The sequence below is a fragment of the Colletotrichum gloeosporioides genome (genome assembly GCF_011800055.1).
Source record: "Colletotrichum gloeosporioides strain Lc1 chromosome Unknown consensus_99, whole genome shotgun sequence".
NCBI lineage: Eukaryota > Fungi > Ascomycota > Sordariomycetes > Glomerellales > Glomerellaceae > Colletotrichum > Colletotrichum gloeosporioides.
In genome coordinates this window covers 90,938-111,130 of record NW_025544744.1, presented here as the reverse complement: position 1 = coordinate 111,130, position 20,193 = coordinate 90,938, and the positions used below count along the sequence as shown (strand labels likewise).

The following is a 20,193-nucleotide window of genomic DNA, read 5'->3' as shown; positions in this document are numbered from 1 at the left end:
TTTATAGGGAAAAGTCAATTTGGACAATTCAAGCCTGGGCGATTAGCGGGTGGATGGTCACGAGGCAGCTGGTGTAATTCGCTTCGCTTCATGAGGTGACTGCTGCTCTCGACGCTGCAATATGATTTTTATGAAATGTCCCCACCGATTGTTGACTGCTCAATGCAAAATTATTACGATAAGCTTTGGACTAAACACGGCAAAAATGTCTCAATTTGCTTCTTGATATGATGTAGCATAGGAAACAGGTCAACAGGCTGCAGTTTGACGAATGCGAGATGCTCACATGTCGGTCAATGCGGCGCCCCACCAACGGCATTGCCACCGGGCTCCCTTATCAGCTTATCGGTTTATCGGCTTATCGGCGTATCTGAGGAAACAGTGGGTCGTTGTACCACCACAATACAATGGCCCATTTATTTGATGAGCTGACATAAGCAGAGACCCTGCCAGCTGAAGAGGCAATGGCCCAACTGTGCTTCCATTGTGAACGTTAGCGCACTGCAGTGGAGAACTGTGCAGGGTGCTACAACAAAGCACCAATGGGCATGCTGGTCATCCCGTCACCCCGCGCAACCGAAGGTTACTCGGTCGCCAGCACATTGCGGGTGTCGACAATTCCATCCCCACCACGCGCACAACCACCACCACCGCCATCCATCACCATGCCTTGCAGAACATGCTTCACAAGACAATGACTGACGAAATCTCTCCCGAACGCCGTCGAATCATCGAGTGGATTGACTGCATCACCGACAGTCCACCCGAGCCCATTATCTCGACCGACAACAAATCTTCATCAGCCGCGCCCGCCGACAACAAGCTCAAGCGTCGGTGGCCTTGGTCGCCCTCGTCTTCGATCGAGATGTCGTCGCCAACCAAACGACGACGAGAATCGCAGTCATCATCCCTCGCCTCTTCATCGCACAGCCATACAACCGACAATGTGGACACCCCACGCGCGGGCAAGAGCCAACGTCCTAACCTGCCCGCCCGAACACCCTCCCAGGCCAGCAGAGCCAGCAAAGCCAGCAGCGCCTCGCGCGTCTCCCCTACGAAACAAATTGCCAACCGACAGAACAAGCCCTGGCCCGTCCTCGTCCAACAATACGACCCCGATGAGCCCGACATTCCGCCCTCCCTGCGACGTGTATGGACGGCTTTGTCCTCGTTTGGTCTCGGGAAAGGTATCATCTCCAGGTCCAAAAAGGACGAAATCGCACAAGCCAAAGAGACGTCAGCGCGGTTCGACTCGATAGATGGAGACTGGTTCTTTGACGAGAACTCCACGAGGGACCAGCTAGGGCCTTCGCCGACCGTCGCACAAGTCACGAGTATGCTCGACGCCGCAAAGACATGCGCAAATGAGAAGTACGACGAGGCTTCATGGAATTCGTGCCTGCACCAGCACATTCTCCAGCTTGCCTTGCCCATGATGAGCGCAAAGCAGGATAACGTCTTTTTTTTGCCTTGGTACGTCAAGCCCACCTGTCGATGCCTCTTGCAATCCTGCCTGTATGCCCAGCTAACCATCTCTCTTAGTGCGACGGCTAAGATCCTCGACACATACATCGATTCTCGCGGCCCCGCCCGAAAGGTCGACTTCTGCTTCGTGATGGAGCCTGGCCCGCAGGCGGCTCAGGCCATCACCGCGATCCAGCACGAGGACGACCTGTTCAGCGCGTCTATCAACCACACCGATTATACCCCATTCCGCCGTCGCCCCATCGTCTTGAGCATCGAAAGCAAGGTGGAGGGCTCGGGGATCAACGATGCCCAGGCTCAGCTTCTTATCTGGCTTGAGGCCCAGTGGCGCCTACTGCGCCGGCTAGCGAGCCGCGGCGACACTCCCCGCCCTCTGCCCGATTTCCTCCCCGCCATCATCATTGAAGGTCACAAGTGGTACTTCCTGGCTTGTCCGAATAAGGAGAAAAAAACGGTAGGTTCTCCTCGCTTCTTCCCGGTTTAGATGCGATGAGCTGACGATGCCAGGTTCTGTGGTCGGAGCTTTTTCTTGGCTCCACGCAGCACGCCATCGGCGTCTACTCGATTGTTTGCTGTTTGCAGTACCTCTCTCGCTGGATCACAGACGAGTATTGGCCGTCTTTCCAACGCATCTTGTCTACTCCCACACCTCCTGCGACACCTGATTCGACTGGTTGAAGGAATGGCCAAGCCTTTGGAGTACATTCACGCTGCCGGAGGCGGCCTACTGTCTTGCATCCGTCAAGAGAGGATGGCCATGCTAGACAACGTGCCTGCTGGGTTTGCTGTCTCCCCTAGGAAGAGTGCCCGGGCGCTGCATACGCAAAGCGGTGAATACGCCGTTGGGCACCCGGTCTCAGCTCCTGGGACGTATCGCCCATGATCCAGCTACAGCCACAGGGCGTGTTCGTCGACGCATCTTTTTCCAAAGACCTGCGACCCCATTTTGACGATGATGCTACTCTTGTCACTAGGGGCATCATTCTTACCGGCTCCATCTCGACAATAGTCCTAAATAAAGATGCGTCATGAAGCTGTGGGTGGTTCTTCGTGGCATTGGTGCTAGAAAAAGGACCGAGTTCAAGCTGTGTTGTTGATAGCTCACGCAATCGTCTTTTTCCGAACGGCTGGAGACAACGGCGCTCTCCTTTCATTCTCGCCACCTCATGGATCTCCGGAAGCATGTGAGTCCACCAAGAAGCCGAAGATACTGTAGAAGCTTTCTGGTCTCACTTCAAGTGACACCCGTCTTGATATGACTTGCTGTGAGACCGAGAGAAGGATTGAGAGTCGGCTGTGTGCGTTCCAGCCCGGGCGGGCGAGCTCTACAGAGAGACAGACAGACAACAGTAAACAACAAACAACCGGAGTTCCGAGTGGCTCTGGCTACACTGATCATTCAGGACATTGCTACCAAGAGCGATGTTTGGGGCGGCGGATGCCTGGGTTGTAGCAAAGGAAATGTTTCTGATTTCAGGGGCGACTAGGCTATGTAGACAACATGAATATGAACTTTTTCAGTCTTAGGATACATGTGTACAACGTAGTGCTGGTTTATCTATGAAATGATCGGTGTGTTTTGGGTTTCTTACAGATCGAAGGTTGAACTCTTAACGAGTCGGGTTTCCCGTAGGTCGGACTCTTCGTAGGACGGATTCTTCGTAAGACGGATTCTTCGTAGGACGGATTCTTCGTAGGACGGGTTTTTCACAGGTCGGGTTTCCCCTGTAAGTCGATTTCTTCTAGGTCGAATTTCTAACAGGGCGAATTCTCTATAGGTCGGATTCTTTACATAGGTCGGATTCTTTACATAGGTCGGATTCTCTGCAGGTTAGGATTCTCAAAGGCAACTCGCATTTCTTTGCATCTACCTCTATCTGCAAATCTTGCTCTACCCTACCCTCTAAAAGTCTTAACTAAAGCTCGAAGATTAAATTGCAGTAGAGAAAATCTACTGATAGCGAGCTGGCGATGCCTGGAAAGAAAAGTCGAGCAGCCCCCGCCCCGTTGCGGTCGGCCCCACATTCGGCCCCGCACTATTCGGCCGATTCGGTGTCCATTTACTGTGAGGTTAGATGCCCCGCAACTTGCAAATCAATGAGGAAAAGGATTTCTTGACAAAACGTGGATTCACTCCGCGTAAATCGCCCGTCAAATTTGCGTCGTGGTTGATCACATCAAGGCCGGCCAGCAAAGCCGATGCAATCGCCTCAGGCGGGATAGAACTGCGACTGTGACTAACGGAGCACCTTCTCCCATGTCCACGTCAACCCATCTGCGAAAACATGAAGACTTCCCTGTCGCCTGAAGGCTGTTCTCGATCTTCACGGCTAGAGTTCGGCATATGAAACCGGCTGCGTCCCCTTTCCAAGTCCCAGCTATATACGCTCTACCTGCCGAAATGGGGTCACTCTCAATGCATGGAATGCGGTTGGTCCTTTCCTTTGTTGCCCTCTGCGTTTGCTTTTCTTCCTCTTCAGTGTTCCCGCTGAGACCTCCCCCACATATTCATGCTTGCTTCTCGTCCCCCGTTGGGTCTTTCCCCTGTGTAATGCATCGTTCCTTCCTTTCACCCTCCCGCTCCTTCCTTCCTTCCTTCCTCACCCGTGCTCCCTTCCCGCACTCACCTGCCTCTGTGCCCCCACCGACCTTCTTGACCAAGCTGCGTCCCCTTCCCGTCACTACCAGCAGCCGCATGACTTAACGGTCATGTGTGTGACAAAGCTGACCTGCACATGCGAACCTCTCTAAAGCGCTCACGTTCGAGTTGCCTGATGGATGCCTCTGTGTAGTATGGAAGGCCCAGTAACCCCTTACCAGGTGCTGGGAATAGGGTTGTCCACCTGTTTTTGACAGGTGTAATGCTCCGCCTTGCTCACACCTGCTACACATAGTCTCGGAAGAGCTGTCCATGGGAGGCGTTGCACTCTCGCCCCGGTAGGGGGGGCCTTATTCTCCATGCGACTGTAGCGGGTGAAGCAAGGCTTAATGCTTTTGCTTTTTGGTTTGATGTTACATTGTCGCTGAGGCCAGTCTGTCAAGACCTTTTTGCGGTCGGTCGAGGAGAAATGATGGCTTAGCTCGTGCTTTAGTGCTGCTGCTCAGAATGAAGATCATGGACATTAAACGTCGGACGCGCGAGGTTGAAGACTCTACTGGACCAAGGCGGGGACGTCAGTCAGGCACGCAAAAGTCGTGGGTGTCGCTGAGCGGCGACTCTTCAGCTTCTCTCCGCCGCAAGTCCTTTTGCTCCGTGATGACTTCACATTCGACCCACGTTGGGCTCTACTTTGCTCACGGGAATTGACAGGCCATTTGCTCTCTGGCCAGCAACGGCCACGGCGCAAACGACTTCCAAATCCCCGGCTGCATGCCGTCCTCATCAGCAGCCGTTGCAGCTTCGTCAAAAGTTACAAATCACGCATTGCGCCAGGACTTCCCTTTGCGGCAACGACATGGAGTACAAGCTGGTCACAGGAGAAATGAGCATGGAAGCCTCGGCAGTGGATTCGCAGTTACTGGGAGTCTGGAACACTTGGTGCTCAGCTTGAGCTGCAGACTTTGCCGGCGACGAGCGGCACGACTTGGACAATGGAATTCCCGACACAGATGACAATATTGGATTCGATTGCGGGTGGCAGAGGATCCTGGCAAGGATGGTATCGGTGGGACGACGAACAAAATCGGGAAGGCATCGGAGGAGGAGGAGGGTGATGGCAAGACTGCGGGACCCCGCGGCGGTGGCGGCGACGAAGAGAGGGATGGCAGACGGAACGGGACAGTCTTTCGAGGCGCACATGCGCATGGCGGATGATATGCATCGACAAGTCATGGTTCATGGCGACGCAGATAGCCAGGATGTTTGCGAAGGCGACGGGGAGGAGGGGTCGCGTTTGCTCTTCGATCTCGTTGCAGGTCTTGGTCGACGTTGTCGGGACGGTTCGGGAGGATGGAGGAGACGGAAAATGGGACTTCGGAAGACGGTATCGGGGTCGGTGACAGCGTCAGAAACCTGCTCCGAAAACCAGTCAGCCGGTTAGAACCTTCAGGGACACCGAGGGCAGGAGAGACATGGCTATTGGAACGTTCGCTTGAATTTGGTGTTCGCGTGAAGGCTTTCTTGCTTGCTCAGGCATGTTGTGGTTGGAAGCGAAGAGGCGATGCTGGGTTCAGCCCATCGTTTTGGCACCCAGATGTTCGAATGGAGGAGAGGAGACGCGACGCGCACCGAGAGGTTCTCATGGTAAAACGCGAACGCGACAGATTGAAATCAAAGGGTAGGCAGGCACCTGTTGAAGAAGCGGGCAGGCTCTGGCCTGGTCCTTCACAAGGGTTCTTTCTTCACCCCAGGAAAATGTCCCTACCGCAGTGGGTCCTTTCCCAATGTCAATGCACCTGCCACGAACTCGCCAGATGGGCTGCCAATCAGAAGGCTGTACCATCCTGGGAAGATGGTACGGACCTTGACGAGCCAATGACGGCCAGCCAGTGACCTGACACCCAACTTGGGGAGGTGGCGCCTGGCCGTTTCCTCCAGGTCCCAACCACGACCTTACCTTGAGCGACCAACTGCCGATTCCAGCGGCCAGATTGTCAGTTGGTACCTTAGCGCCCGCTGCGGCGCCGCTCCAAAACTTGCACAAAGTTCAAGGTTACGCCGCCCCGTCCTCAAGTAGAGCCTGCAAAAGTGTCTTGGTAGCTGTTCTTCTGGCCTGAAATACGTGGGTGACCGCCTGAGAATCTGCGTCGACTTCCTTTTCGTCCACGCCAAGGTCATCTAATCTTTGGTGCCGACGTTCTCTGCACGCATTAGCCCAATGCCTTGGCAGACGGCTCGTTGGAACGAATGCAATCTAGGCATCAGGAGGACAATGGAGCGCAACGGCTCGGACGATGGAAGAACATCAATTGAGGGTGCTCTCGAGAACGCACATGCCCGACGAATCCTGCTTGCCTTGGCCAGGATGATCGAGAGGACAACGTCCCATGCAGGAGGGAAACATGACCGGTGGAAAAGATGCATACACAAAAGCGCCCGTCCTACGTGCCCATTTCCTTGAACTGCCAACACCTCACGTATTCACTTCTGAGGGAGATGCCAACCTCGCCAGGGAACATGAGACCAAAGTAACGCCCCATATTTGTCTCTATTTCCCTCGATTCTGACCGGGCATTCGCGTCGTTATGCGAACTCTGAATGTAGACCGCCTTCTTCACTGTTTCGCTGAGGTCTCGAAAGGATCGCAGCTTCGCCGAGTCTGTTCGCCAAAAGACGCAAGTCAGGACTTGCCTTTGAGGAGACTAATGTCCCAGGGCAGCCTGTTACCTCTCCTGGGGGCCTCCTTTGTCAGCCCTCAGCAGGGGCGTGTGTGGGTGGACGGCAAAGTCCTCGGGCTATTGATCTCGCGAAAAGAGACGCCCGGTTGCGTGTCCCATTGGGAAGGCTTGTGTATAATGACGATGCCTGTCTCGATTACCGAACGGAGCTCTGCCTTGTGATCGGAATTGGCGCCGATGTCGCTGCCGCCACCCTTCTCCAGGCGCGGTGTCGTTTCGCCTTCGGCTTTCTCCCCACGCGCGGAGAGGCAATTCTGCCACGCGTAGTCGGTACCCTGCTCTCTAATGTCGACGCATGCTTGGTGTAGTCGTAGCTGACACGCGTGACGGTCTTGCTGGCGAAGAATTGTTTGAGTAAGGGGATCTTGAAAGCGGGTGCATGGACGGCAAATGGGTTGTCGGATCCTCGGGCAGCGTCAATGGGTCTTCACATGCGGAAAAGTCGTTGTTGCGGAGGGACTGGACCGATCGCGTCTGGGTCGCTGACAAGAGGGTGGGAGCCGGACGGTCTGAAGCAGAGTTTCGGTGGTGGCCGAGGTTTGGTTGAGTGGTTGCAGCGACACGCTGTCGGTGGGCTTCCCTGAAGGCAGATGTGAGGTCAGCGTTAATTAGTGGCTGACTGCTCCCGATTTTGGCGCTTGAATCGGCAGGACCCCACAAACTCACCTTACCCACGCTGCGTGGCTCCCCTGTACCTGCAGGGACAGGCGTCTGGTCCGGGAAAGTCACAGTGTCTCCACTAATTCAACGCAATGGCCGAGACCGAGAACCCCAAAGATCGATCGGTCCGATCTTGAATCTTCCCGTCCCATCTCCGCTTCTTCGTCTTCAAGTGCTCAACCGTCATGGACCCTTCCTTAGGCTGTACTTGCTTTCAACTAGACGTGCATTGATGGCTCGCCATCTCTCACCGCCCCTCAAGGTTCCAAGGCAGCCATCCACGTCTGACGCGCTAAACACCTGTTGACGTGCATCGAAACGGCCCCCAACAAGGTAGAAGCACAAAAAAACAACAAGACCCTGGAGACTCTTGGAGTTAGTAGGTCCATGTGCCTGCTCCTTGACTCTCGTTGCACCTGAATGAGGTTGTTGTGAAGCGCAACGGGGGAGATAGTTCCATGGTGTCGGAGCCAGCTTCGGCGCAAAAACCATGATCGCGACTTTTGGGCACCACCAACACCAGCTGCGCTGTCGCAATAAGTTAACCTCGCTGCGGTGTTCCACCAGCAACGCATCTCCCCCGTAACGATTTGTGTGCATCGTGGCTTTCTTCCAATTGAAGGCAAGACGTGGAGTTTTGGTTGCTCGAGAATTTCTCTCGTTGGGTTGATCGCATTGGAAGCGCGGGGTGCTGGCAGCGACATTGCGACACGGGCTGGCAGCGAATGGCTGTGTGGTTGGCAGCGACTCCACTTAGGGGCAGCTCCATGGGAAAAACCAGGCATGGTAGTGCGCGGCGCTCATTGGCTGATAGTTTATCCGGCGCCAGTTTCGCGCGCCGGAACATCTTGGTCGGAACATCTTGTCAAACCATCCAGGTCCCGTCACTGTACCCCCCTTTACTCCGTCAGTGCCCTGTGGTAGGGACTCCACCCCATGGCAGCGACTCCACTTGATACAGCGACTCAACTTGGCAGCGACTCAACTTAGCAGCGACTCAAGTTGATGTAGCGACTCAAGTTAATGCAACGGCTTGATACAGCGACTTGATGTGTAGGACTGATATGCAGGACTGATGCTTAGGTTAAAATACCAGTATCGGCAGACTTCGAGCAGAACACCACAGGCAGCGGAACAAAGCTTGCAGTTTGGCAGGCCAGCTGTGTGAGGACCGCATTCACTTGGGAAGTTGGGGCATGCCCATCGGGAGCCTGGGGAGACCTGAGTCCACACGGGTTAATCACGGTCGCCAGCGACCCGAATCGTGCATCGCTTCTTCAACATCTTCCTGTCGCCATGCTATGTCCATCCTTGAATGTCGCTCTCGGAAGGGTTTGAGGTCTTGCGATCAAGGTGCGGACAGACGGCACGTGGGTGTGCCCGGTGCCTGTTCACTTCATGTGATTAGCGCCTGAGGGCCGGTACCATCTTCTGAGGATAGTACAGCTCTCTGGTTGGGCGCAGCGCAGCGGGCCTCTTGATTGACTTGCGCGGTTAGTCAGTCGTTGCCTGTCGCTGCTATTTAGAGTCGCTGCCATTTAGAGTCGCTGCCCTGTGGAGTCGCTGCCCTGTGGAGTCGCTTCCCTGTGGAGTCGCTGTCTTGTGGAGTCGCTGCTAGGGGTTGCTGGTATGTGGAGTAGCTGCCACACTCAGCTTAGTGTAGGCAGTCACTGCCATAGATACCTACCTTAGGTACCTAGGTGGTCCCTGCCAGCCCCAAGTACACTAAGGATTCCCTGTCTGTCCCCGTTCTCCCCCGCAACTTGGCTAACCTTGCCGCAGACATCACCATCACCACCACCATCATCGTGCCCGTGGGTGAATCTTTCGGCATCTTTGTGCGGGGACGCCCAGCCGTAACTTCGGTTTCAGCCTTGCAAACCTCCCGAGAGCGCACCTTGACGGATGTCGAAGGAGCAGCACAGGCATGCGAGGCCGGAGAGCGAGATCACTGATTGAGCGCGGACGCAAGGTGGTCAATCCGTCGCTGCAACGACATCGCCAATTGACTGACACACCCGTCGCATCTCGTCCACCTTGCCATCTACCTTTCCGCCTGGTGCGACTCAATATCTTTGTCCTTGACGCCAACGCTGCTATCATGGACCGACGCGTTTCTTTTCTTGCTCCATCCCTATCTCAGGGCCTCAGTTCCTCATGACGCAGCCCCTCTCTTTCTCTAGCGTGCACCCACTCGCCAACCATGACATGCCCAATGATCCCAGGTATTTTCTTGCAAGTCCTTCGGATTGCCTTGCTGCCAACCCAACAGCTAACAAGACCCCACCAGACATGACCCGCCTTCGCCTCATACCGAAATGCGATTCCTGATCCGACCCGCGATGATTTTTCGATCGAACAAACTACCGACTTCCCTAGCTTCGAGTCCGAGCGCGTCTCTGCGTCAATAAATACTGCACACATCATCTATACCACGAAGCAGCCTGCTGCAATGCCTGTCAGCTTCCCCTCCCGCTCATCCAGATTCTCGGGTCCGGCCGCGCCAGCACCGTCGCTTGTCATGGCCTGAGCCAAGTCCCCCGTTCCCTGGGTGGAACGAACATCTCCCATTCCGCGCTGGACCACACGGCTATCCATCTCGCTCTACGAGCGCTGTATCGTGACCAATACGTGGCAGAAGATCCTCGCAGGGGAGACCTTCGCAGACGCGCGACTTTTCCGTGCTACGCTGTCGACATTCCCCTCGCCCTCGCTATTGCCCATGCCCGCTAGCCACAGGTTGGGGTGTCGACAAAATCAGAAAGTATGCGTGGTTTCTTCGAGCATTGACTTCCATACATGTTTGGCGAGATGTTCGAAGTCACCTTTGTCGTCTTGTCGCCACCTACCATCATAGCAAGGCTCTCTCGCTCGACTCCAACGCGGCTCAGCAGCTCTCTCGCTCGCCGTAGGCTAGTCTGCTTGGCCTTTCGCCCCCGACCTGCCGTCCACAATTGAGTGCTCCGCAATTTTGCCGTCGCTAGCCATGTCTGAATAGCACGGACGAACCCCTAACACCACTCCTGGTCCTCCGAGAGTTAGATCCGGAAGTATTGACGGACGGCTTCGTCGGCCGTACCAATCATCTCACAGGGCGACTGACGACAAAACGGGTGCCGCGTGCTCCGCGTCGCTTTTCAGGACACGCGACACCGCATCAGCAGTGCCTGTCATGGCGTCTGATAAGGGCGGAAGACCCGCTGCCGCCGCTGCTGCAGGCGGTAACTCGCCATCTTCCTCTCTGACCGACTCTCACGTCGCCTCCTCCCGCGCCTTCCACACTACAGAAGATGCGAAGAGAGAAAGGCATGCGGATAGCGAGGGCGCTGCCTGCCGACACTTCTGCCGCGAATGTGCCGGCCTCGGCACATGGGTAGTAACAAAGCATGACGATCTTGACGAACATGCCGACCACAACAGCGAGAAGGGCAATTGGCCGGGAACCCGAGCGATGTCGTGAGGAATTTCGCTAGGCAGACTACGTGGAGACTGGACCCCTTTGGCCTCTGTCATTCCGCGCCGGAGAAGCTCCTGGGACGCTGACATATTGGTCGATGACAGGCTGTTTGTGCGGCTGCCATCGCACAGTTTTGTGGTAACGCATCTGGCCCGATCATGTATGTGTCACACGTCTGCAGGCAGTGTCGGAAGCTCTGAAGAACAGGGACTCAGGAGACAAACCCGACCTGTTTTAAGTAGACGGCTACCAATGGCGGCCAGCGCGACGATACAGATCTGATACAATGTATCAAAGGAATCGAGAGACATCATCCGGAGGCAATTCTGGGTCTAATTGCCGCCGCGCGGGAGAGCATAAAGATGCCGGCACCACCGCAAGTCTTCATCTCACTGTCGCTTCCGTTACCTCGTCTCAACCACGGCGTTCCTGGCATTTCTTCGTGTCGTTCGATCGACCATGTCCACCAAACCTCGTTCCTGCAGCAATCAGTGTACCGTCGTCGCGTCGGTTATGTTGGCCCTCGCACTTGCTGCTGCCTTCTGCTTTGGCCGGCTCTTCGGTTTGCGTCAACCCCCACTGGTCAAGGCCGTGGTGATTCCCACTGCCAAAACCTTCGGTCAGTAATATTCGCCGTTCCTTTCATTCCTTCTGGCCCCATCCTCGCCAACGTCATGTCTTCTTTGCATCCATGTAGGATGACGCTGACCTCAACTAGATACCGACGCATACATCTGCGCGCTCCACCACCGAATTCAGGCAAGCAACTTGTCCTCTGACGTCCGCACTTTCTACGAGTTCGTCGGCGCCGAAAACCCCCGTCCATCCTTGCCTCCTGGAACCATCGAGGGAAGCTTGCTGCTTGTCTGGACCCAATATGCGAGTAAGGGCATGCAGAGTTTCAGCCATATCAGTATCAGCGGTCCCGGTCTTGGCTTCGGTGCTGGTCATGATGCCGCCCCCGTACAGCAGCGTGCCTGCCTCTGGGATGATGGAGAGGAGGAGGTCGAAAGAGAGGTCCTGTTTCTGACGGTATTGGATTTTCTGATGGCCAGACCGGATGTGCGGGCGCACTACAACTACATGTTTCTGCGACCGTTGACGCAGCCGTCTGACCGCATGGCTACGCTGAGGAACCTTTGTGGTTGTGACTGAGAGCTGGCGAGTCAAGAAACAGAGGCGGCTAGCCGCCGTGAGGTACGCATGCTGGCGGGCCATGGATGGCGTGGTTACAGACGAAGACAGGGCTTAGACAGGACACAAAGCATAGGTGACAAGACGTCAATCAGACTAGCAGAATATTACTTGCGTAATAACTAAGTGAGTTAATTGAATGTTGGGTTGCAACAGGAGACTGTTGCTCATGTTGTTCTCGAGATCTTGAATCCTCCAATAATGCGTGACTGGAAAACATCTTTGGGGTCGTATGCTTTAGAGACTTTGCGGAGAAACTCAACATTCTGAGCTCCGTAGCCACGAAGCGGATCTTGAGATGGTTCTGCGTAGTTGAGGTATCGAAAAGGAACGTTGGCGTTCTCAGCAACGGCGAAGTCTTCCAATTCGGCGCGCAGAGTATTTGTGAGAAGGCGTGCGATCGCTTCTTGCTCAGCGGTCTGGACATTGACAATGTTCACCCACAGGACTGAGCTCTCTACCAAAGAAGAATCTAGGCCGAGTACGTTTCCTCCGCGTCTTGAAGTGCCGTAGTATGTAGGGAGGTGTTGGAAGTTCATCTGTACCTGGAAGTCGTCTGTTGACATGAAGCCTTGCATGTTTTCTACAAACTCCTCCCACTTTGCGACAGTTTGGTGCAAAACCACTGGGATGGCTCGAAACGTCAACGTAAGCCATATACTTCTGTCGTTGTTATTAACGAATTTCTGATCTGTAGCCTTCGTAAATGCTCACCTACTGGTACCGCTGACGGTAGATTCTTGGGCAAGCGATACAAGACTCCTCATTCTCAGATCTTCAGAAACAGCAGGTATACGTGTGATCTCCATCAATGTGTTCGGCGACCCGTTAATGTTGAGAATCGAAGCTTCTATTGTGATGTTCGGCGAAACCTGAGTGTCGTGAACGAAAGTAGGCGTGATTGTGTCGCGGGCTTGCGACGCATTGTAGTTGGCAAAAGCGATCACGGCGTTGATAATTTGGTCGATGTAGTTTGTGCTGATGATTCGCGAGCCACCGTACAGATCAGCGGATGGGAAAGCCTCCAAATCGAAACGGGTGACGATGCCGAAGTTGCTAGCGCCGCCCTTGAGCGCCTTGTACAAGTCGGCGTGCGCTGTTTCGTTAGCATTTATCATTCTACCGTCGGACAGAACAACTTCGTAATTAACGACGTTGTCACACCCGAACCCCAGGTGCCCAGTGTAGTACGAATGACCACCTCCGAGCAGAAACCCGGAGGCACCTACGCCACCGGCGCGGCTTCTTCTGACCAGACTGATACCATGTTCTGTCAGGTCCTGAGGAACGGATACCTAGAGACTGCCTGCCCCAACTGAAGCGAAGTTATTCGATGCATTGTACGTGGTCTTGTTGAGCAGGCCCAAATCAATCGTTACGCCATTAGCAATGTTGTTCGAACCTGGCCAGTGGTTGTGGCCGCCTCCGCGAACCGCAGCATGCCAGCTGCCGGCTCCGTCGCCAACACTGGTGAGTGTTGTCAAAGTTAAGGAGACCTCGTCCGATGTCCGGGGTTGAACGATACACCAAGGCGTTAGGCGGGTGCTGGCAGACCAGTACGTCTGAAGTCGCGACTCGTAACCCGGGTCCGTAGCAAAGAGGAGGCAGTCGCCTAACCCAGCCTCAGCAAGGGCATCGCACTAATGTGAGGGAGAATCTGAGATCGGCCCGCATACAGCAAGGCAAAACCATCCGAGACCATATCGTACCGGGGGGAGTCCAGTGCGGGCCATTCCGAAGGCAAATATGCAGTAAGTGAGAAGGCTTAGCAAGTTGACGGCTTTCATTGTCATTATCGTGGTGGCTCTGTATGGGGGTGTGAGGTTGACTGGAAAGGTAGCCCTGATGGAGACTTGCAAATGAGGGAAAACCGCGATACGCTTCTTCCTTGTTACGCTTCGGGTTCTAGATGGAAAAAAGCTCTACCTAATTTGACTCCTTCACATTGCTGCTATTAATTCTCTGCGTGTCAACCTTGGATATGAACGCAGCGGAGGGGTCTCTATTGTGGAAGCAGAAGGCTTCACACCTACACCGTTTGATTACCTTTGAGGTGTTTATCGTAGATGAGTCGGATCTAGTGAGTTGCCCATTTCAGTCGGGATCCGTCTATGCCCCTGATAGATTAATTGAAAGTTTGATGAAGTCCGTGGTGGGTGTTCAGCGATTTCAAAGCATAGCGGACTACTCCGACAGCCAGGTTGAGAATCAGAATCATACAGGCGCCCAGCAATATTGACAGAGCAAACTCCGACGATTTACGGATGCTGGTGTTGAGATTATAATACATTGAGGCATACCACGTAGAATTCGGCTGTCTTGAAGCAACAAACTGAGAGCCAGTAGAGTAAGATGCGACTTCAGAGCATGACAAGTTTTCTACACGTCCTTCGCATTGCCTATTTGACACCTGTCTTAGCAAAGACACTTGAGATGTCTACGGCAACCTCTTCTATGTCTACCAACCAGAGCACAACAATACATGGTTCGAAAACCTCGCTGTTCGTTCCAACGGCGACATTCTGGCCACAAGGTTGGACGCGCCAGAGGTTTGGCTTATTGAACCTGCCACAGGCAAAGGCCGTGCTCTCGTCAATATTCCCGGCGTTCTTGGTACCATCGGCATCACCGAAACCGCCCTGGATATTTTCGTTTTCGGGGCCGGCAACCTCAGTATCAGCCCCTTGGATGTCGTACCTGGTTCATTGAAGCTCTTTTCATTGGATCTCTCGAGGAAAGACACCGAAGTCGAACTCATCACGTCGATGCCGGATGCAGTCTCAATCAACGGCATAACACCTTGGAGCACAACAGAGGTTTTGGTTGCCGACACAATTCTTGGAGCAGTCTACAAAGTCAACACAGTCACCGGGGCGTATGAGACATCGCTCTCGGGACCTGGTTTTGCCGGTGCGAACGGAGTCAGTGTGCAAGATGGATATCTTTACTACACCAGCTCAAGCAACCAGACGCTATCTCGTGTGATGGTCAACAGCGATCTCATTCCAGGCCCGATGAAGGTCATCTATAGCGGAACACCCGTGGACGATTTCGTTCTAGCACCGGATGGAACCGCCTACGTCGCTACTCTGGGTCACAATCAGGTCATACGAGTGGATCCTTTGGGGTCCTCAACAATTGTTGCGGGTGCGATCGACAAACTGACGTTACAGGCGCCACTACTTTGCGATTCGGGTCAAAGGGAAAGGACAGTAGGACGTTATATGTGACTACGAACGGAGCAACCGCACAGCCGCTTGGAGGTGACCTCACTGAACCGGCTAAAATCGTGGCTATTGAGTTCAATTGTGGTAACACGCTCATCCCCTAGATGGAGGCATTTTTCACCGATTGTTGCTGAGGAAATCATGCAGATAGATATATATCTTTTGCCTTCCCCAAGAAAGGTTATATTTAACTGTTTGCATAATCTTTGAACTACTACTTAGAAGGTTTTATCTAAATGAGCAACCAATGATAAGCTTTGAAAGAACATGTTTAATGTATTCGCTAAAACCCTTACAAAAACCAGGAGTAGTGGACTGACTTGGAAATTCCTTGGACGATCATCAAGGACAGCGCAGCCTTTCGGGCTACCGATGGACCACGTGCATGAGAAGGGTCTCCGTCCCGGTCGGCCACGACGACATCACAGCTGAAAGCCTCGCGCTAACATCCCAGTCTCAAGTCCAACAAGGCATGGTGGCAGCCCCGACTGATGGTGACACCTGGGTCCTCCCTTCGCGCCAGCAGCGCCTCCACGCTCAGCAACCCGCCCATGCCTTCAAGCATCTGATTTCGGACGAAGACCCCCGCCGCGGCTGGGTCCTCGCGCGCGCCTCGTCGAAGCAAACGGCTGATGAAGAGTGGCCCGAAATGTGGACCAGAATTGAGAAATCTCCCAGAACGCTGCGGAGGAAAAAGCATTGGAAGGACTAGCCTCAGCATCCGACGGGAAGGGTGGTGTAATGGAGCTCCCCCGACGTCGAGGGTTATGGAATCAAACGCCGTATTGACTGTTCGGGTGCACAGAATAAGACTCACGCGGACGGTGCGACGCCTGATGCAGCTTCTCCAGGGCCCCCAGGTGTTGTCCCCGGCAGCACTGCGCCGGCCACATCCGGCGACCTTGACAGCTTGGGCAGCAATTCAGTCTCTGCGAGCATTCTGAACCAGGACTACAGCACGGTAGTAATCCAAATCGGTGCCGGCTCCGGACCCGCGGCAACTGTCGGTCAGACCTCCTTTCCCGGCTTCATCGACAGCCATGCTTTGTCTTATTCGACCCGCGAGCAGTCAACGAAGTTGTGGCATGGCGAGTCACAAGGGCTCAAGGCGAGGAGTGCGTATTGCACCTGGATTTGTCGGGGGTGGCAGCCTTGCGGCACAGTCTTTCTGGCGCCTCTTGTGTCCCGTTGAGTCTCACGCACATCGGTGGCGGCGCCGTCCGTCCCCACGGTGAGATTGGCTCGTCACAGCTTGCGGCGCAGAGGTACCTGTCCCCTGAGGTAAATGGGGATGAGGAGAAGGCAGCGATGACATATAGACAAGCGCGTGGAAGGTCAGTCATCGACGGAGTATCTTGAGAAGTGTTTGGAGCATATCAAGCGCGAAAGACGGAAGATTTTGGAGGAAAAGCACGTGTAGGGATTCATGCGAGAGTACACGACCACCGTTTACGAACATTCATCGTCATTCATAACCATCATGCTTGAACTGACCACCAAAGGCTCTGAGCCTCGTCCTGAGAGTGACATAAGGAAGAGACCAAGCATACTCTCAGCATCCACCATGGTTCCCCTCTCCGCGGCATCCTCAACGAGCTCTTCGCTTCCGCCGAGCAAGCGACACCATAGCGATCCCACGAGCCCACGCAGCATGCAGTTATTGCTGCCATAGTCATCGAGCAGCGAGGCGGCACTCGCGCCGAAGAGCTGTCGGATCCACAAGCGTCGAGCTCCTTCTCAACATAATGAGCATCTGCACAAGTTCCCATCGGTCGTGAACCTGCCGCCGTGTCTCAATGCTCTCAGGCGCGTGTTCTTCTTCGTACCGACAATCCGGGTCGCAACCGTCATGTTGGCGGCGATCGATGGAGGTGGATAACTTGAACAACAGTCAGGCGCCTGCGGCAAGGTTCGATCTGGGCGACGGTGCGTGGGGGTGGCGAGTGGGGATGAGGAACACCTCGACGACGGGCGACCGGGCGGCCGGCCACAGAGGCAGAATCGTTGGGGCCGAGGATGACGGCGGAGGGTGGCGGCGGCATGACGCGAAGGCGATCTTACATTTCCAGCTCTTCATTCTGAACTTCACCATCCGCCTCAATCTTGCGCCGCTCTAGGTCATTGAAAAGAGCCCGGCTGATGGCGCCGGCTTTACCAGACCAGTTCGGATATGGCAGGCCCTCTGCTCAGGCCGTCCAGGACCCTGAGCCGAAGTCGGCACGAGCGAGGATCTGACGCCAATTCGGAAAGGCATTTGCATAGCGCGGTGAAGCGCCTACATCGAACGCGGGGCGACAGGGTGAGCCGTCAGGACGAACAAGGTACATGGCTTCTTGAAGTTGGAGAGGCTGGGTGTGATTGGCGCCTGAAGGTGAGTACCGTCTTCTCAGGATGGTACGGGTCTCTGATTGGCCACAGGACGACACACTGGTTGGCCGTTGGCCGTAATTGGCTCGTCAGAGCCCGTACCATCTTCCCTAGATGGTACGGCTCTCTGATTGGCCGCTGCAGCTTGCAAGACAAGGGAAGCTCCCCCCGCTGGTCATCGTCATCCTCAGGCAGTCGGGTGGGCGGAAGCTCTTACAAATGATGCGTTGATGCATGGCGCAGTTGCACAATGCACCAAATGTGATGCGTGGAGCCGCCGACTTGCTCCCGATGACGATGGGCTGGTCTTAGATGCGGGCTCGTTGTTGGACGGGCATATGATGGCTGCTCCCGGCAGGGAGAACGAGGCAATTCGACAAGGTGGACCAACTGCGAGTCCGTTTCAGCTCATTTCCGTGGCCGTGAGCAAAGATGAGGGGGTTGGTAAATAGATGACGCGGGCAGGGGGGCCGACAAACGGAGAGCAAGCGGAAAGCCATGCTCGACAGCTATGATCACTGCGAGCGGCACCTATGAACCGGCCTCGGTTTGCGCAGAGGCGACCGAGGTAGAGGTGCGCTTTACCCCTGAAAGCTGCTCGTGTTCGTTCCCGCCCAATGTCCAGGTTCGTTGACGCATACATGCCCACAGAACCTCCGGCGGACATCGTATCAATCAAGTCGCCCGGCCAGCTGGACGACTCCATCCGCGACGATTGAAGCCCCTCACGCGTCGCTTTGAGCACAGAAGGCGCCCAACCGAGCCAGTGGTCCCTCAAGGCCATCGAACGCAACGGCAGGCACTTCCGATTCGACCACGATTCGGACCGACATCCCTTTCAACAGAGAGCCGCTGGGCAAAGACACAGTGCAAATGGTCGCTGTAGGTAAAGACACAATGTCTGTGGCAGCCGGAAGCAATGTCGGCGGTAGTGTCGCGTTCGGCTTCAAGTCGGTGCTGGACATTTCCAAGGGGATGGACGAGCTGCTGCAGGACAAGCAGACCCACGCAATATGGAGTACAACATGAGCTGGAGGTCAAGCGCCTGCACTGGATAAAGCAGCATGCGATGAGACGGGGCGAACGGGAAGCCCGGGAGAAACGGGGACGTTGAGCCTCGAAGGGTCTGGAAAGCTGCCTGAAGGTCATGCTGGCCTTGATGCTGGAAGCGCGCATCTTGTTTGACGATGGACTGGAAAGCGACACGGGGTCAGTAAACGAGAAATCTGTCCGCTTTTGCACTTTATCTGTGACATACTTGTGGGAGAGGTTGTTGCCGTAGATCATCTCTTCGACATTCTCAGGCTTGATCTGTGGTGACCGACGGGTCTTCTGGATAGAGAGAGGGAAAGGCTGGTCCCAGCAGGAACATGGAGTGTGAGGTGGTTTTTCCGCCCAAGAAAGTTTGAATGTGAAAGACTGGAGACGATGTGTAGAGGCATCACAAACACAGACACTTGTGGAGACAATTGCAATCAAGCACAATGAAATTCCGAGACGACAGTCGCAAAGCGCTCTCTGGTCTACGGTGCGCCAGTCGACAAGCTTCTTGAATGTGAGGCCCGCCTCCAGGACGCGGCGTCTGGCCTTCAACTGCAGCTTGAGCGCTTAACGGACGTCGCGACAAGAACTCCGTCCACGGATATCCAGTCCTTTCCAGACACTCGAAACGATGCCTCCGCGATGGGCGCGATGGCGACGGACTGTGCTGCGAGAGCATCATGCGAAGAGACCGGCCCTTGAGAGGTACTCGGCGACAACGTCGAGCTCGACGGCACGAGAATGGAGGGTCGCGCCACCATGTTCTTGGCCGTGACGGAGTCGCGAGCATTGGAAGAGGGGATCCGACAAGGGAGAGACGAGATGCAGCTGGGGTCGTCACGGGGCTGGAGGGCAGTAGACGCTGAGGATTGCGGGTGGCGAGGATGTTCAGACTGCGAAGCGTGCTGCTGACGACGGCCTTGGAGATGGAAGCACTTCGCTTGGTTCTGGCGTCGTTCATGTCTTCTCGCTTGGATAGGAAGGATGGGCTGGTTGGGGATGGTCATCTTCAGGCGACAGCGAGCCCGGGTGAGGTGTGAGTACTGACTGCAACATGGCGATAGTTCCGAGTATGGGAAGCAACAAACATGGAAAGGTTGTTTGGGCAAGAGAGCAGCAGGGGAGCAAAGCCAGGGAAGACAGGGGCAGAAGGCAGGAAGAAGACGTACGTCGGGACCGGCAACTTACTGAGGCGCTGCGGCAACGCAATATCGGCAAAGAGACCACGCTCGGAAAACGGAGCCATGTGGCACAGCGGTCGCAGATATGACCCGAGTTTGGCGTTGAAGACTTGGTCGTCGGCGTCGGGCGGAAGGACGCCCAATTTGTGCGGCTCAAAGAGGAGTGTCGCTCGCGCCTCGAGACACCAGCCTGTGGCAGGTTGCTTCTTGATTGGTGCTACGTAGAAGGCGACAGGCACGCAGC

The 20,193-nt window shown here is 55.0% G+C and overlaps 3 protein-coding genes across 3 annotated transcripts; 2 read left to right on the top strand and 1 right to left on the bottom strand.

Moving 5' to 3' along the window:
• Nucleotides 1-694: 694 nt before the first annotated feature.
• Nucleotides 695-2,163, top strand: GCG54_00015263 (uncharacterized protein; the record flags this gene model as incomplete). Its single annotated transcript, XM_045415075.1, has 2 exons — nt 695-1,939; nt 1,993-2,163. 2 exons carry the CDS (start codon nt 695-697, stop codon nt 2,161-2,163), a joined length of 1,416 nt encoding a protein of 471 aa, XP_045257444.1.
• A 10,137-nt stretch (nt 2,164-12,300) lies between these two features.
• On the bottom strand, nt 12,301-13,866 carry GCG54_00015262 (FAD-dependent monooxygenase yanF; the record flags this gene model as incomplete). Its single annotated transcript, XM_045415074.1, has 4 exons — nt 12,301-12,796; nt 12,848-13,413; nt 13,450-13,773; nt 13,843-13,866. 4 exons carry the CDS (start codon nt 13,864-13,866, stop codon nt 12,301-12,303), a joined length of 1,410 nt encoding a protein of 469 aa, XP_045257443.1.
• Nucleotides 13,867-14,566: 700 nt separating this feature from the next.
• On the top strand, nt 14,567-15,464 carry GCG54_00015261 (uncharacterized protein; the record flags this gene model as incomplete). The annotated part of the gene is made up of 3 exons (XM_045415073.1): nt 14,567-14,618; nt 14,708-15,280; nt 15,307-15,464. 3 exons carry the CDS (start codon nt 14,567-14,569, stop codon nt 15,462-15,464), a joined length of 783 nt encoding a protein of 260 aa, XP_045257442.1.
• Nucleotides 15,465-20,193: the final 4,729 nt, after the last annotated feature.